Source organism: Petromyzon marinus, chromosome 4 (assembly GCF_048934315.1).
Source record: "Petromyzon marinus isolate PM22_M1 ecotype Great Lakes invasive population chromosome 4, UKy_Petmar_22M1.pri1.0, whole genome shotgun sequence".
NCBI classification, from domain to species: Eukaryota; Metazoa; Chordata; class Hyperoartia; order Petromyzontiformes; family Petromyzontidae; genus Petromyzon; species Petromyzon marinus.
In genome coordinates this window covers 16,843,376-16,861,408 of record NC_133670.1, presented here as the reverse complement: position 1 = coordinate 16,861,408, position 18,033 = coordinate 16,843,376, and the positions used below count along the sequence as shown (strand labels likewise).

The window sequence follows — 18,033 nt, the reverse complement described above, 5'->3', positions numbered from 1 at the left end:
TATTTTATTATAAGACAGATTCACTATAATTCGACACACCTGGAGGTTTCATGAGTTTTTACTCTGTTGTGAGCACATTATTGAGACTGATAATGCCGTCTGACAGAGCAGTGGTATTCATCTTCTTATTTCTTTCGGTAAAGTCACGTAGAATGTAAATAAAATAATACAAATATTATGTTTGATTTTTATTATTTTATTTCCATTCTACTTGACTTTACCGAAAGAACCAAGAAGATGAATCCCTGCAGTCACGAAAGCTTTAAATCGAAAAGCAGTGGTATTCTTAGAAACTTTGCATGAAAACAAATCTAACGGAAAATTTTAGTTAGCTATAAGTATCGCATCATAAGACATCATTACCCTTGGAGTAGACAACTCAATCCTTGAATGTCTTGTATAATTTGCGAGTGATAGTAGTCTTCGTAGGATTCTTGAGTAATAAGAACGGGAGCTTTTTTTTCCCATGCCCCTAATTTTTCAGCATTGGTTTTGTATCTCGTTTGCTGGAGCAGCCCACACGATAATACGGCTAAACGAGGCGACAAATTCTCCCTCTGGCTCTGGGGGATGGCCAATCCCACTTCAGGACTAACCCAGAACTAGCTCATTAGTGCCAGCAGCGAGCAAAAGAGGCTGTTTCGTATGCACATATTTATGTGCCTTGGCGATTACTGCTTAAGAATTGACCTTGCATTGTCCTTAACCCACAACAGAGAGTATAACTGCACAGACACGGAACGATTGAAATTTTATAGGTTTCTGTTTTTTCACATTCAACATAATAGGCCGTTAATGTGTGATTAAAACTATTGTGTGCCGACACATAAAAGTTCCCCCCTCCCACTCCCATTCACTGTTCCATTCTCTAGGTTACCATAACATACAATAGATGCTTTTTCACATTCACCTAAACATTAGCCTATGGCTTTTTTATGAACGTTGTAATGCTCATGGATAACTCAAGGACTGTATTTGGTTGTGACGGTACAACAATTTTAAATATGTAATTGGGTATCCTGATATCCATTTTAAAACAATTTATCGCAACACTGGTTGAAGTTTCTTGCTATTTCATTTCCGATTATATACTCTGGCAGCATGCGATATTGTGGGCTGCCTCTAGCTGAGAGCACTGTGCCAACCAGCGGTAACAGAAAGAGAACATGGCTCGAGTTATAATTAAAATTTACTGTTTGGTGTAAAGCTCATCTGGCAAGTGAGCCCACGACTTTCATCGCAACTGTTCCTGTTCCCCACCAGGAGACCGGTAAATCTCCCAGACTTAAACCACCACAGGAACAGTTTATACTATTAAAATCTTAACAGTTTTCATATTTGTGTACACCCAAATCTATTTGTTGGGGTTTAATGCGAATATTGAGACGTAACTTCTGGCAAAGTGAGAGACGTTTCCAACAGCTGTCAAATTATTACAGAATATTCACTTATATTTGAAAATATGAAGGATGTTTTCTTCATATTTCTTTTGAACCAAAACTTCTCACATAGGCGGAGGAACACAGACACACAATCCATTCCACGTGGGCATGGTGCTGTTATGTATGCAGAGTAAAAAAAAACCCGAGGCACCCTAAGGATACAGACACGGGTGCTGCTGCTGACCCAGTCTGGACCCAGATTTCACCATTATCAAGCTAGTCATGTGCATTCCAAAGCTTTTAATTTGTGCTATCAATCACTTTTGCAGCAGTTATACATTTACTGTGTAGGTTTTTACAGTTGTGCTCTTTAGATCTCCGATGTGTTTCCTGTTGTTCGTCAGCTTATGCATGTGTTTTTCTTTTGCTCGAAGTGCTGCATTACGGTCGGTGTGTGGCTTGCGCAGGTGCACTGTGAACACTCCCGATGGGCCCAGCGAAGTGGCCGATGCACAGATGTGCGATCCTGAAGCCATGCCTGCTGTGCACCGGTCGTGCTGGCTTCCCTGCCCTTGGGAGTGTGTCTTGTCCGAGTGGGGCCCTTGGGCAGCCTGCGTACAGGTACACAGTGGCAGACACGCACCAATTCTAATGTCTACCTTCTAACTTCGGATGCTCCAAGCCAAGACCTCTGTGACCCGGGTTTGTGTAATGTGGAGGTGGCACACAATACAAACAACTTCCACGTTGACTGTTGAGGATCCCACGTTGACTGTTGAGGATGCCACGTTGACTGTTGAGGATCCCACGTTGACTGTTGAGGATCCCACGTTGACTGTTGTGGATTCCACGTTGACTGTTGAGGATCCCACGTTGACTGTTGAGGATTCCACGTTGACTGTTGGGGATTCCACGTTGACTGTTGAGGAGTCCACGTTGACTGTTGAGGATTCCACGTTGACTGTTGGGGATTCCACGTTGACTGTTGAGGATTCCACGTTGACTGTTGAGGATCCCACGTTGACTGTTGGGGATTCCACGTTGAGTGTTGAGGATTCCACGTTGACTGTTGAGGATCCCACGTTGACTGTTGAGGATCCCACGTTGACTGTTGAGGATTCCACGTTGACTGTTGAGGATTCCACGTTGACTGTTGAGGATTCCACGTTGACTGTTGAGGATCCCACGTTGACTGTTGAGGATCCCACGTTGACTGTTGAGGATTCCACGTTGACTGTTGAGGATTCCACGTTGACTGTTGAGGATCCCACGTTGACTGTTGAGGATGCCACGTTGACTGTTGGGGATTCCATGTTGACTGTTGAGGATTCCACGTTGACTGTTGAGGATTCCACGTTGACTGTTGGGGATTCCACATTGACTGTTGAGGATTCCACGTTGACTGTTGAGGATTCCACGTTGACTGTTGGGGATTCCACGTTGACTGTTGAGGATTCCACGTTGACTGTTGAGGATCCCACGTTGACTGTTGAGGATCCCACGTTGACTGTTGAGGATTCCACGTTGACTGTTGAGGATCCCACGTTGACTGTTGAGGATCCCACGTTGACTGTTGAGGATCCCACGTTGACTGTTGAGGATGCCACGTTGACTGTTGGGGATTCCACGTTGACTGTTGAGGATTCCACGTTGACTGTTGAGGATTCCACGTTGACTGTTGGGGATTCCACGTTGACTGTTGAGGATTCCACGTTGACTGTTGGGGATTCCACGTTGACTGTTGAGGATTCCACGTTGACTGTTGAGGATCCCACGTTGACTGTTGGGGATTCCATGTTGAGTGTTGAGGATTCCACGTTGACTGTTGAGGATCCCACGTTGACTGTTGAGGATCCCACGTTGACTGTTGAGGATTCCACGTTGACTGTTGAGGATTCCACGTTGACTGTTGAGGATCCCACGTTGACTGTTGAGGATTCCACGTTGACTGTTGAGGATTCCACGTTGACTGTTGAGGATTCCACGTTGACTGTTGGGGATTCCACGTTGACTGTTGAGGATTCCACGTTGACTGTTGAGGATTCCACGTTGACTGTTGGGGATTCCACGTTGACTGTTGAGGATTCCACGTTGACTGTTGAGGATCCCACGTTGACTGTTGGGGATTCCATGTTGAGTGTTGAGGATTCCACGTTGACTGTTGAGGATCCCACGTTGACTGTTGAGGATCCCACGTTGACTGTTGAGGATTCCACGTTGACTGTTGAGGATTCCACGTTGACTGTTGAGGATCCCACGTTGACTGTTGAGGATTCCACGTTGACTGTTGAGGATCCCACGTTGACTGTTGAGGATTCCACGTTGACTGTTGAGGATCCCACGTTGACTGTTGGGGATTCCACGTTGAGTGTTGAGGATTCCACGTTGACTGTTGAGGATCCCACGTTGACTGTTGAGGATCCCACGTTGACTGTTGAGGATTCCACGTTGACTGTTGAGGATTCCACGTTGACTGTTGAGGATACCACATTGACTGTTGAGAATCCCACGTTGACTGTTGAGGATTCCACGTTGACTGTTGGGGATCTCACGTTGACTGTTGAGGATGCCACGTTGACTGTTGATGATTCCACGTTGACTGTTGAGGATTCCACGTTGACTGTTGAGGATCCCACGTTGACTGTTGATGATCCCACGTTGACTGTTGAGGATTCCAACTTGACTGTTGATGATCCCACGTTTACTGTTGAGGATTCCACGTTGACTGTTGAGGATTGCAACTTGACTGTTGATGATCCCACGTTGACTGTTGTGGAAGCATTGCGTATGCAAAGCCGAATGTTTTCTCCAATTTTGTGAAAAGATATAAAAGCCTGCTGAGCAAATTAGTTTCCCAATGAGGGTAATATATTTTAGGGTTATTTTTTTATCCTTCCAAAGTCTAATTTCAGATCATTCTGGTGGAATTCAGTTTCCAAAGCAAAAAGTTGTAGAGAAATAGCTGAACATAAAAAAAATGGAATTGTAAACAAGTACTGTATTATATATCGAGATGTCACCTTGGAGTTAATAATTTATAAACGTCACCTCTTTTGTTATGGGTTTTCTTTAAGAAAATTCTACTTTCTTTGAAGATGTGAACCAAGAAATAGCTTTTTAGCTCTCCTTGAATATGCAGGCTGAAGGCTGGTTTATCAAACAGGCTGAAGGCTGGCATATGATAAAAGTACATTTTCAGAGCATCTGCTGGAGGTGACAAAGGATTATTAAAATACCAACCTGTGAAAATGTGTTCCCAAAGGAATGTCTGCTGAAAGAATAGCTACACCTTTTGGTGTGCCAGTCTCTGTGTTGCCTTTGTGTTCATTCACTTATCTCTGTAAGTAAAGAGTGTTGTACCACGGCGGTTTCGCACAGTGCTCCTTTGTCCACTGGCAGTGCTAAGCCAGCGGTAGACATGACGTACTCGCAAAGTCGGAACCAAATGACCCATAGATTTACTCACACACGTCATCTCACAATAATCTGGGGGTAATGTGGGGTGTGTGGTGGCCTGGATTAAACAAACATTATTGTTCGTATAGAACGGGGTGGGGGGGGGTGAAGACTGGAGTCTTCTATTTTTAATGCTCGTAAAATAGTTTACTTTCCAACATGTTTGTTGTCATGTGGGAAATCACTAAATACCATTGGTAGCAATTCATATCTGAAGCGGTACTGGTCCCCTTCACCCACCAACCTGGTGAAGTACAGTCAATCCGCCGTTGCATGACGCAGTGTGGAAAGGCCTTCATCTGGCGATGGATTGACAAAGAGCTGTAAATTATTATTATAAATAGATGAAAACAAAAAGCATCCATTATAAAATATTAAAAGCATGACGTACGATGTCATAAATAAAATATGAAAAGTATAATGTACAGCCTGACAGTAAATGTATTGGTGCAGATAATCATGGCACAGCAGTTGTGTTGTACTGTCGTCAGCGGTGTCGTGTGGTTGGCATGGGCCCCAGTGCAAAGAATTAAATCAGGAGGGAAGCTGTCCAATCCCACCCACCCCCCGGATTCTGTAGCCCAGCGCCGTGCAGCTGCACCACCTGCACACTCGGCAGCTACGCCGCTGATTGGATTAACAGTGCGTGCTTGCACTGTGTGTTATCCACTGTTATCATCATCACCACCGCCAGCAGCAATCGGGGTCAATCCACTGCTGGACGAAGGCCTCCCAAAGTCATCTCCCACCTCTCACGATCAAGCAATGTACCGATGCACATATGACCTGCACGCGAACCCATTTCATGATTTGTTTACGAGTGTCAATTTATGTATTGCTTCGTAGCCCTACAACAGCTCCATGGCGCGGATGCGCACCCGCTCCGTGCTCCGCCCCGCCGCTCCTGGAGCGACCTGCGCTGCCCTGAACGAGAGCGAGCCGTGCGCGCTCGACAAAAACTACTTCCACCACCAGTACAACCTGACAGGTGCGGCCAAGGGGGGTGGCGGGCGAGGGTGGCACCTGGGCCCCGAGCGCCAACGTGCTCAACGGTGGCGTGACCCTGGCTCCCCAAACACCTCCCTAATGACTCGATGAATGTCACGATTTCGGCTCGCGAATCTGTTCTTTTCTTTGGTTGCTCTAACTTGCTGGCCCGTCCCTACTGGACATCTGTGATGAAGACTTTTATGGCTCATCGGATTTCTGCAGTATATATATAAAAAAAGAGATGATTCTGATTTTTGGCTCCGTTTAGCTGCCGCATTTGTATCGTTTCTTGTGTCTTGTGTGGGTACACTTTTGCAATTTTCCTAAACATAACACGAGCCTACGGCTTTCATATTATGTGTATAGTTGCTAAATAATGAATAATGACAGAAAATGAGGCAGACAACCTGATTCCAGGCCGCTCATCAGTGAGTGTTTTCAGATCAACTTGAACAACATACGCACACACACATGGAATATATGACAAGTTTATTGGAATTCTGGTAGATGAAAAGCCGTACAAAAGCGGGACATTGCACATAAATGTGCTCTAGCAAAATGAATGTTTCAAGGCATTCAAAATGAAGCCAATCTTGCCATCGGTGTTATAGGATTTGTTTTAATAAGTTATTGTTGATAATGACATAATTGCACTTGATACCGGTCACGTAACGTTTTTAATTACAGTTCTTTTGGAAACGTGAAAATCGAAACTGCTTTCACGTTGTACATTTGCACGGGCAATTGTGTTGGAATTGACACCGATCCGAAGGTCTTTTAGGACTGAGAGGTCCAAGCCCAACCGATGACAAGACAGCCACTCTGCAAACTGACACATGCAGCTTCCATTAAGCTGGTGTGTGTGTGTATATATGCCCGAGTTGGTCATGATGCTGGCACCTGGTCTGGAGTGATTGGAGGGCATGGGCCAGATCAGCTCAATAACAACGGTAGGAGGCTGTTAAATTTTTGTGCAGCCCATGGGCTTGTAATTACCAACACGCTGTTCCAGCATCGGCGCATCCACACAACATCATGGATGCATGCCGGGTCCAAGCAAGAACATCTGCTGGACTACATAGTGACGGACCAGCGGATGCGAGCCCATGTCCTTGACACCAGGACCTACCGTGGAGCTGATCTGCCCTCTGACCATCGACTTGTCATCTGTAAGATGCGCCTGCCATTCTTCCGCTCCGGTGGTGGGTGTACACCCAGGACCCCATTCCAACCTAAAGTGGACTGGCCTCAGTTATCTGATGAAAGTTGCAAGCGAGAATTTCATCATCACTTTCGGCTGGGGTTGGAATCGTCCCCCACTCCTCCTGATGTCGAGGGTAAATGGGTGAGGTTTAGGACTGTCACTCATGCAGCTGCATTGGCTGCTTTGGGTACGCCGTCCAGACCTCCCCAGAGACCCTGGCTGACAGAGGTGTTCAGGATAGTTGAGAAAAAGCGACAGGCCCACTGTCATCGTTTACAGAATCCCACGTCAGAGAATGAGGAGGCTTACCGCAGCCGTCGCTCGGAGGTTCGGAGAGCCGTGAAGTGCTGCAAGAATGGGTGGAGGTCGCGGGTTGCTGAGGAGATGGAGTCTGCCTCAGTGGCCCGCGATCACAAATTTTTATTTAACTCCATCAAAAAAGTAACCTGCAGCGCCACACTTATTACCATCATTAGGGGAAAAAACGGTGATCCAATCTCCGACCCCCAGGAACAGGTTTGCAGATTTGCTGAGCATTTCTGTGAGGTCCTGGGGGAGGGGAAATCCCTTAGCCAGGAAAACATCGTGGCACAAAGTGGGGATGGCCCTGCTGAGGCTGCAGTGCCTCAAATATTGGAAGAAGTCACCCCCTGTGAGTGGCTGGCTGAGGTGCCATCTGTTGAGGAAGTACTGAAGGCGATCCGGAGTCTGAGACCAGGAAAGGCAGCGGGCAGAGATGATCTCCCAAGCGAAATGCTGAGGGAGGGTGGCGTTTGTGCACAGACTGCCCTATATGACATAACAACAAATTTTTATTTAAAGCTTTCGTGACTGCAGTGAATCATATTCTTGGTTCTTTCGGTAAAGTCACGTTGAAGGGAAACAATAAAATAATAAAAAATATATAAAACAATAAAATTCTCACGACGTTTCGACTGCAACACAAGCAGTCATCATCAGGTGGTGAGAATTTTATTGTTATATATATTTTATTATTTTGTTGTTTCCCTTCAACGTGACTTTACCGAAAGAAGGATGCCCTGGTGGTCCCCCTCTTTAAGAAGGGGGACCGCACAGACTGTAACAACTACAGGGGCATCTCACTCCTCAGTGTGCCGGGAAAGGTCCTGGCAAGGATTATTCAGCATCACCTTGCCAGGCACGCTGAGGAGAGGCTTGCGGAGCCCCAATGCGGTTTCAGGAAAGGGCGGTCCTGCACAGATGCCATATTTTGTGTCCGTCTGCGACAGCAGAGGTGTAGGGAATTCCAGCAAGACCTACATCTCTGCTTTATTGACTTGGTCAAGGCCTATGATACCATCAGTAGGCCTGGGCTCTGGGTTGTTCTTCGTGCTTTTGGAGTCCCTGACCCTCTGCTCACGATCATTAAGGACCTTCATGATGGTGAGCGGGCCCGGGTGAAACTACATCGCCGGGAGTCAGAGCCATTCCCTGTACACCTTGAGGTGCGACAGGGATGTCTTCTGGCTCCCACATTATTTAACATCTATTTTGACCACGTAGTTTGTGAAGCCTTCAATAGCTGTACCGGGGGAATCTCCATATGGTACAGATATAATGGGAGGCTGATCAATGCCCGGGTGTGGTCAAGGGATGGCTCCCTATTGCTCAACCACGTTATGTATGCCGATGATTTGGTAATAGCTGCTCATTCAGAGTAGGAGTTGGAGACGCTGCTGCTGAGACTGGAGCGTGCCACTAAGAGATGGGGCCTTACCATCAGCCCCACCAAAACTAAGCACCTGCCTGGGTATTTTGTACCATCGGACACTCCACCCCCACAACTCCCAATCGGTGATGGGGCAGTTGTGGAGAGAGTGGAGAGTTTCCCATACCTGAGCAGTGTGCTTATGACCGGCTCCAGTTTAACAGCAGAGGTCTCACTCCGAATCAGTCGAGCGGCAATATCTTTTCATCGGTTGCGTAACGCTGTGTGGAAGCTACCTGGTCTGTCGCTCCGCACTAAGCTTCAGGTCTTCTCGGCCACGGTCATTCCCTCCCTTCTCTACGCTTGCGAAACGTGGACCCCCCTAATGGAACATCTTCGCCGGTTAGAAACATTTAGGCTAGCCTGCCTACGATCCATCCTGGGTTTAACCAGGCTGGATTGCGTGAGGAGCTCACAAATCCTTGAAAGATCTGGGCAAGGTCCCATTGGTGAGCTCCTCCGGCAGGCAAGGCTGCGTTGGCTGGGTCATGTAGCCCGCATGCCCAGCCACCGCATGCCGAAACAGCTTTTGTTCGGCCGGATCGAGGGGACTAAACGGAGGAGGCTCGTGAAGGACGCTACTGGGCAGTTGGAGGTAGTCGCCCTCCAACAACAACGAGCGGAGCGCCGGGTCGCTAAAGCACAGCAGGTTGGCACACTAGGGGGCACCGGTGGTGCATTAGCCAGCCATCTCAGTAATCTTAGTTAGTCGACCCGTGGCACCTGGGTCTGCCCCATGACCTGCCAGCGGGCGTTCGACACTTCACGTGGCCTCAAGGTGCACATGGCCTGGCACAAGCGTCGTGGTGATGTCACCGCCACTTAGTGGCGAATGGTGGTTGTTGATATATGCTGCCAGCTTGCATTTGCTGAAAGTGTTTTCAAATTTCCGGAGTTCTTATGGAGTGCCCTTCATCTGACCTCGCGCAAAAATTGCATATAACCACAGCTGGCACAGATGATGAGTGGGGGCTCGCGTGATATGTTTGCAAGAACTAGCACACACTGAAGAGCTTTTATCAGCCTGCATTACATTCAGATCAGTTAATTATTTATGTCATCTATCACTTTCTTTAACATTTTGCGTTGGTGGACGTGTGTGTGTGTCCCTTCAAATCCACACTGCCGTGCAAGTGAGCACGCTTTGCATTTTATTTTAACCTCTTGATCTGAAGTGTGACATTTTGTTCCAGAAAATGGTCTTACACTGGGACATCTGGCATCGATGTCGTTTTTTTTTTCTGCGTGACTGCAAAACAACTTTTGACATGTTTAAATCTTCTTGCTTCAATAAGCCTGTGTCCATCCGATGGAATTACTTCCCTGGGCCATTTTGGCCCAACTGTATTTTGTAGACACGCTCCATTATAATCTTCAATGCTCATATGCGCGAAACCTTCTGGTTATGCTTCTTACTGCACCGTGTTTCTTTGTGCCTGCAATCAGTGATGTTTGTTCATGAAAATGCATTTTGTTAATGAGGGGGCACCTGCACAACGTGAAGGGCTTCAGCATTGCAGTTCGTCCTCTGCCATACGTATGTCTGTCCAGAAATAACCGGGCATGTCGACAGATGCACGGGACTACCGTGTAAGGGTTACGCAACCTTAATGGGCTTAGAATTCCAAATGAATGTTACGTAAAAAACGCATTAAATTATATTATTAAACATTTAACAGCTCTGAGCCAATCCACTTCTGGATGAAGGCCTCCCCACGCCGTGTCAATCATGGGGGATGCGCGACCATACTTCACGCAGATCCGTGGTGAGAGTTGGTCATTTGGGGGCCCCGGTTGCAGTCCAGATGCCACTCGCTTGGAATCAAATTCACTCCACCCCAATGTATTCATTAACCTCGCATTATGCACTGACCCTAACATTGTCTGGTGTGACAACTCGTTTCTTAGCTAGACGTGAGTCTCCACTACCTTAACACAAATGAGTACCTGGTGTGAGAGTGCTGTCGTTATCATCAACTCTCTGCTCATGTGTCACGTGAGCCTTAATAAGTGCTCACGAACAGCATTTGTCCCAAGGACATACACTTTAAATACACTGTACTACAGGTATATAAACCATCGACGTGATTCTAATGTCTGGGAGTTCAGAATCAGGAGTTTTAGATAGCATTGCAAAAGCATAAATGACTGCAGAATTATTGTACACCGTGGAACATGTAAATTTAAAAAAATGCATCAAGCCATTCTCAATCCACTAATGGATGAAGGCCTCCCAATGCCGTATTAGTCACGGGAGTATTGTTTATCATACTTCATTACACTGGTCAGTGTGGGTTGGTAAATGGGGAGGGCAGGACCGATTCTGATATCTGTCTGGGAATCCAATGAGCCATAGCCAGGAATCGAACTCTGGTTGCCAAGTTCATAACCCAGCATGCTGAGCACTGGGACACCACTTAATTCCTGTATAACATTACAAAGAAATAAAGCAGGTAAATTTAAAAATAGAAAAAGTATTTTCAACAAAGCTGTCGATGTCATGCATTGTCTCAATTCGTAGCAGAACTCTGCATAGTGCAGCTTCTCCATGTTCATGCTGTGGCCTAGCATGAGAGAAGGGATGATTTCATCGCTTTTGTTAGCACAAATCTATTCTGTCTTGGCGGTAATACGAAATGCATTTTGAAGGACATGTATCTGCAGCGTCGTGACTTATTCCAGCTTTGAACTCACCAATTCACAAAGCAATACATGATGTTCACGCCCATGTTTAAAATAAGAAATAGCACGAATTACAGTTTAGGCCCCCAATTTGAAGGAAATATTATGGCCAAACTGCCATTAAAATCTTATAAAATTCTGGAATTACTTTCAGTCAGCTCGTTGGTTAATTACATCAGAGGTTTAACATTTAAATTGTCTGAGCAATACTCGTTGCTCAGAAATTATTTCCTGCCCTCCTCACTAGACTGCTGGAGACGCTGCCTTCTTTTTTAAAAGCGTACTCCACTATTTTTGAGGATGCTGCCATTACGTAATGGTGAGCACACTGGCCTTGCAATCCTAAGATCACTCACGCTATCTCCCGGAACGGCAATTGAAACAATAATCAAGTTTGTTAAAATGCCTCCGCCTCTGTCAGTCGATCGCGTGTGGTGGGGTTAAAGCAGAAGAGTGGGCCCAAAATATCCTTTAACGGGATACTTCTAAGCTCTCTCGTAGACGCTCTTCTGCCGACAGTGAGTGAGCAAGAAATTGTAGGTCCACGCCTTTATCTTCCATAGTATATGCACTGATTTAATTTATCGTGACTCGGAGCTAAGGATTCATTCATTCATCCTCACCACTCGTCAGTTTGCTGACAGTGACTTGCACGAAATGATAATGTTGCCGTATAATGGATGATGCGTGTTCTACAAATGTACAGAAAACCACCGAATATCTATTTTGAAGGCTGATGTGCAAATGCAATCGGGGGAGACCTGTATCGCATGGTGAACCAGCTTTGTACACAGAGCAAGTATGTAACATGGTGGAGACATATTGCTATGATGAAGCCTGTTTATTTTTGTACATCACTTGTAATTCTGTGTTGCTCTTGGAAGACTTGAGCAAATTATGTACACACGTGTAAACAAAAGATCATGCATTGTGCTGTGCAGTCATTCTTCAGAGCATTTCCCGTCCATGTATGGACTTTGGCAGTTTGAAGGCTAATTAATGTCTGAAAAAGTTTGTTGAAAATAATATATGGATCCCCAAAAGCTTGCTACAAAAAAATGTGCGAATGCATTAGGTTAGTCATGTTATTACATTGCAATGGTGTCGGGGGATAATCCAGCACAATTAACGAGATTCAGGGCTTAAATTCTCATTAAAACATTTAAATATGTGCTGTGTTTGCTTTCATAGTTTCTTTCATCTCTACCCCAACAACGATCCACCCCCCACTGTGCCTCTGTTTCCACTCTCCCATTATATTTATGTTTATAATTCTAACGTAACCACTTGTGCACGAAACAATTGCAAGTGGGAAATGGATCGCATAGCTGCATTGTGGGATACGCAAGGCCATATAATAATGACTTGAGACTACACAAGCTAATCATTTTTAAATGTACACTTTTCTTTATATTTATCCCGCGCTGTTTGTAACACAGTGGTATCTTTTGACTTGCATTTGTGTTTTTTTTACCGTTCACATGTCAATTCGATAGCATTCACCCGGTAGCTGCATTCCTGCTTGATGATGTTCAGAGCCCTGCAGTTTCAATTTCTTGCTCACGCGACTGCTAGCGGAAGGGTCTCCACTCGAGGAGGTCCAGAGAGCCACTCTTTAACTGGGACGTTGAGCGACCTCTTTCACACTGCCCTAATGTCTTTGAAAAGGTGGAATTACCCACACTTTACCCCACCACTTGGAACCTGCCAATCTACTATCTAGAACAAACCCTCCCACAGTCAGTAAGATTTTCAAATAAAAATGTTCATACAAGTTAGTTTATTCATGTATACTTATGAACGATTCATTATTTTGTACTAAAAAACTACTATTAGGCAAATATTCATATACCCATTTAAAAACAGGTCATCAGAAAAAAATTCAAATGTAATTCTCATCAGGCCCCATGGTGTTAAGTGCAGTCTCCAACTCTTATTAAGTCTTACCTCTCTGGGCTCTCTGTTTATGTGTTATGAAGAAAGGCCATTGTGCAAAACATCACCAATTGTTTTTCTTTCTTATAAGGCAGTGTTGTTGATGAGTGTTCAGTTTATTTACTAACAGTGGTGTTATGGCGCACCCATTATGCTGCTGGGTGGTGGACAAAGGTGGGGGACGAGGTTAACTAATTATTATTATAATTTAAGCGTGCCCATCTTTCAAACCGCCACGCCGCTTGTCACCGACAGCCTTTTGGTTCGAAAGAATTGGCCGCGACCTTGTATCGTCGCAAGCTGTAACATTCGCGCGTTGGTAATTGGCTTGTTGCCCCCCCCCCCCGAGCCTAAGACGTGCTCGTGGCTCACCGTGTCTGCAGAGTGGAGCACGTGCCAACTGAGCGAGAAGGCGGTGTGCGGCGTGGGAGTCGTAACCCGCATGCTGGACTGCGCGCGGAGTGACGGCAAGTCGGTGGACCTGGACTACTGCCAAGAGGCGAGTTGTCTTGGATTTTCACGAGAGGTCCCCCCCTCCAGCCCCATCCCCTTTGGCTCGAAGGGCAATTGGCACTGAGCGGAGGTGTTGGAGGGGGGGGGTGCTTCTTTCCGAGGAAATGCAACGTAAGCCGCAATAAAAGCAGCGCAAGTTAATTTAACACGGGGCGTTTAACGGGCACCACTGGCCCACTTTCTTACTAACCCCTTCCCCGCCTTGCGCAAGCAACTCGAGTATCCACAGCAGCCTCTCTCCAATCGGAGCAGTCAGCAGATCGGTTCTCCCAACCCGCTCGTCCATTTAAAAGCATATTAAGTGCTGCGCGCATGTGAATGGTACATGATGCTCGCTGTCCCCATGGTCTCGGCTACGCCTTTGCAATTTCGGCACCTGAACTCTGGAACTCGTTGCCCTTCGAGGTCAGGGGACTTCCGAGACACTTTACAAAATGTTCAAATCTCGACTAAAAACGTATCTGTTTAAAATGGATTTCTCGATTTAGCTACTTTCGAACCTCTTTCTCACCTCTTCTTTCCTCGGTTAATGTTAAACTATTTCCGCCTTTCCATGCACAGCGCCCTGAGAACGATTTTTAAAGGGTCCTTTAGAAAAGTGCATTATTATTGTGTACACATACAGCTCTCTTTGTGCAATCTCATTGGCCGAAAAATTTTATTCGATGAGGTTTAGGGCAACAGCCCTTCTTAATGTGCTATGAAGAAGGGCATTGCCCGAAGTCTCACCTGTTATATATATTTTAAGGCCTAAATGTTTTAGACGAATATGTTGAGTTTGTTGTTTGTTGTTGTTGTTAAATGTGCTTGTGCACCACTGCCAACGCAGCAGCCTCTTGCTGTGCAGGTCGTGTGGAGGCTATTTGACCATACTTCACCACGTCGGTCAGTGTGGATTTGTGATGTCAGGCCTGAGGAAGCAAATACATATAATAACACAAATAAATATTTTTGCACTTCCCTCTGCTGCCACCAATTGTACAAATGCAGGCTATATACAGGGTGTTTGACAAAGACCCAATTTCAAAACAGTATATTTCACGATGGCAACATGTTACAATTACACAAAAAGTTACAAACGGTTTAATGAGTTATCAAGTTTTACTAACCATTTTATAAATGCTTTATGTGCCCTCTACCTGCTGTACGAACAAGATTAAGACGATAGTTGAATTCGTCCCAAACGCCTCTCAAAGTGTCTTCTTCCACTGAAGTCACCGCTGCCGTGATTCTGTTTTTGAGGTCATCCAGATTAGTCGCTAATGGTGGCACAAAAACACCACGGGTCTTTGACGTATCCCCACGAGAAAAAGTCACAGGGTGTGGTGATGATGTCTGGGGATCTTGGGGACCAAGAGTGTAGCGCCAAGTCTTGGGGCACCGTGCGACCTATCCATCGTTGAGGCAGTGTTGTCTTGCGAATGGCTGAGGCTAGGGGCTGTTTGTGCGCTGGGAGAGGCATCTAGCGGTAATCATTTGAAACTCTGTGCCCCGCCCTTTCAAGTGGTAAGAGTTTCATTCATGGGCGGTTCGTGGTTGCAGAGATATAGCGATTTCAAATCGGGTCCATATTTTCGAAAAACCCTGTATATAAAACACACCTGCACGCATGGTGGTTATCCATCCAAGCACTATCCAGGATCAACCTTATTTATCTTCTGTGATCTGATAAGATGTGGGCGCTTTCCAGGTGATTTGGTCACAATGCACTGGTTCTGTTCATCGTCCATCACATCAGAGTTTTGTTTCGCTGACAGACAAAGAATGTTAACACGATGCTTTTTTCTTAGATACAAAATGACCAACAGGATTTTACCAATGTACACATTGTGTTGTCTGTTCTGACACTGGGCTTGCTGCATGCTGGGATAATACGTCTCCCTTGCTTTGCTACGCTGCACAGGGGCTCTGCATTAATTAAAGGTCCCAATTGTATGCAAGAGCCTACCTGCCAAAGCATTTTCTCTTTGAGCTACTGCATTGATTTATGGTACAAAATTAACCATGAGGGCCCTGTCACATGTGTCCACAGAAGCATATTTGGTCTGCAGAGTCTGAGCTTGTGATTAAAAATAAATGTAAATAACCAACGCTTGCGGAGATAGATGATGGTCTCATCGGTTCTAATTAAGATGATCATGCAATTATGGTCAGTGTGCAAAGCCACTCGAGCAGCGAATGGCAGTCTGTGGATGGCCTATACTCTCTCATGTGCCCTTGTTTATCTGGTAATTTTAAATGCAGCACTGTGTTGAAGGAGGCTATGATTACAATTGAATTGTGATAATTTGAAATTCTTTGAAATGCCTATGCGAGAGAGAAGTGGAGAATGATCCACCTGAATAGTTTGTTTTATCGACAATGATGAACGTCCGAAAGTGGCACATGTGGGTTAGAGGATACAGGCAGGTTAAAGACATCATTCAAACTCTTAAGGGTTTGTGCGGGACACGTCGCTAGAATAATGCTGACTGACGGCCAAGAATGGTGACAGTGCCAACCAAGGAGAGGGACCCGTCGTGAAAGGAAAATTGGTGGATGGCCTTTATGACTTACAGGGAGATGGAGCAAAGAAATTAGCACTTGTGTAGGCACGAGGTGTATTGCTGCGTCGCTGGGTCATGAGGGTTGGCGAGGGCTTGAGGAGTTCTTCATCCAGCAGTGGATTAGTCATAGCTGGTGATGATGAGCCATCCCCAGGATTCACTGATACAGATGGTAAATATCTTCATTAAATTAGATAATAGTCTACTTATCATTATGTAGAGGAGTAGTGTGAGCAACCACGAGGGGGCAAACAGAGGGAGGTGCGAGCGAGTTGACAGCGGAGAATGACGTCATGTCACGGGTGCTGTAAGGGGGTACCTTTGGGAACAAAGGCGGGTCCGAGCTAGGGGGAGGAGCCACCAAAGGGGTACTTAAGGGGGACCCCGCGACGAAGGCGAGGTCGTTGTGGGGAGCCAGGGCACGGATCGGCTGGAGAGGTCTCTCCCTCCTCGTAGCCGGGCGGTGTTGGTTGAACCCCCGTCCCGTGCAGACGAGTGGGAGAGCCAAGGGGATAGCCGAGAGTAGGGCTCACGAGTATTCAGTAAGGATCGGCTGATAGAGAGAGGCTAGGATCAAATAGTGTTTGGGGTCCGGGGTAAGGACCCAGATAGAGAGCACCTACCTCTGGTGTGAGCTTAGAGTACTGAACGTAGCAGTGTTAATACAACGGCAACAACCCTTAAAGAAATCCCGTCTCCGCGTGGTTCGACTGCACAACAATGATGTCAGTGAAATGTGACCCTCTGTCCACCCGAAGATACCTTGCATGCTTTCACGAAAAATTACGAAACCCCGAATAGCACAGAGCTTACCAATCCCAATGACATGTTTATATAATTTTTGTGGAAGATTGCCTAGAAATACTATTTAAAAAAGTTATTTTTAGTTAAGAAAATAAAATATATATTAGTATGCTATGCATCTGCAATTGACATGTTTGCCTAATGTGTGTATTCCGTGCGGTCATTTGCATTTACATTTCCGTGTTTTCGTGCACACGATTCTTTGTAAAACGTATAAATGAGGGTAAAACAATGTGACATTATATAAGGGGTGCCTTGAATGCAAAGGTAGTTAGTTTAAAATATTGCAGGGCGGGAGGATGATTTGTAAATGTGGCATTGGAGTGAGGAATGAGAGAAGATAAATATCTATAATTTGTTTGCAGCTCGTGGGGAGGGACATGAAGACAATGAACACCTTTTTAAAAAATAAGTCTATAAAGTTGGTATGGCGAAGCCCATATGGATGAATTAATGTTTTTATTGACCTGATTCTCACGGACAAATTCCACATTGTTAGATTTGTCTCTGTCCTCAGCAAATTCAACACAGCAAACGTATTGCAGGCCTGTGTGATTTCATTTATACTTCAATATTGCCAAAGTGAGATCATAGCTAATTACTGGCAAAAACAAGACGGCTGACATCGAAAATTTAGTTCAGGTGGTCGGAGAATTTCGGTTGATTCTAAGCAAAACACAAATTGAAATCCCTAGTAAAGCTAAATTATTAAACAGTTATCACCTCTTTATGTGATGAAATAATCACTATTGTATAAGAACCATGTTGTATATAAGAACCATTTATAAGGGT

General features: G+C 45.5%; 1 protein-coding gene and 1 long non-coding RNA gene across 8 annotated transcripts in view; one reads left to right on the top strand and one right to left on the bottom strand.

Annotated features, from left to right (window-relative positions):
- The window catches only part of LOC116938590 (uncharacterized), a 143,265-nt gene that overhangs the window by 74,198 nt on the left and 51,034 nt on the right, over positions 1-18,033 (bottom strand). The window lies entirely within an intron of this gene.
- The window catches only part of LOC116938586 (thrombospondin type-1 domain-containing protein 7A-like), a 246,240-nt gene that overhangs the window by 186,453 nt on the left and 41,754 nt on the right, over positions 1-18,033 (top strand). For all 7 annotated transcript variants that reach the window (XM_076058793.1, XM_076058798.1, XM_076058807.1 and 4 more), the window contains 3 exons: positions 1,850-2,003; positions 5,685-5,826; positions 13,762-13,877. In XM_076058793.1, the coding sequence (XP_075914908.1) occupies positions 1,850-2,003; positions 5,685-5,826; positions 13,762-13,877 (412 nt within the window). The remainder of the gene's footprint in view (positions 1-1,849; positions 2,004-5,684; positions 5,827-13,761; positions 13,878-18,033) is intronic.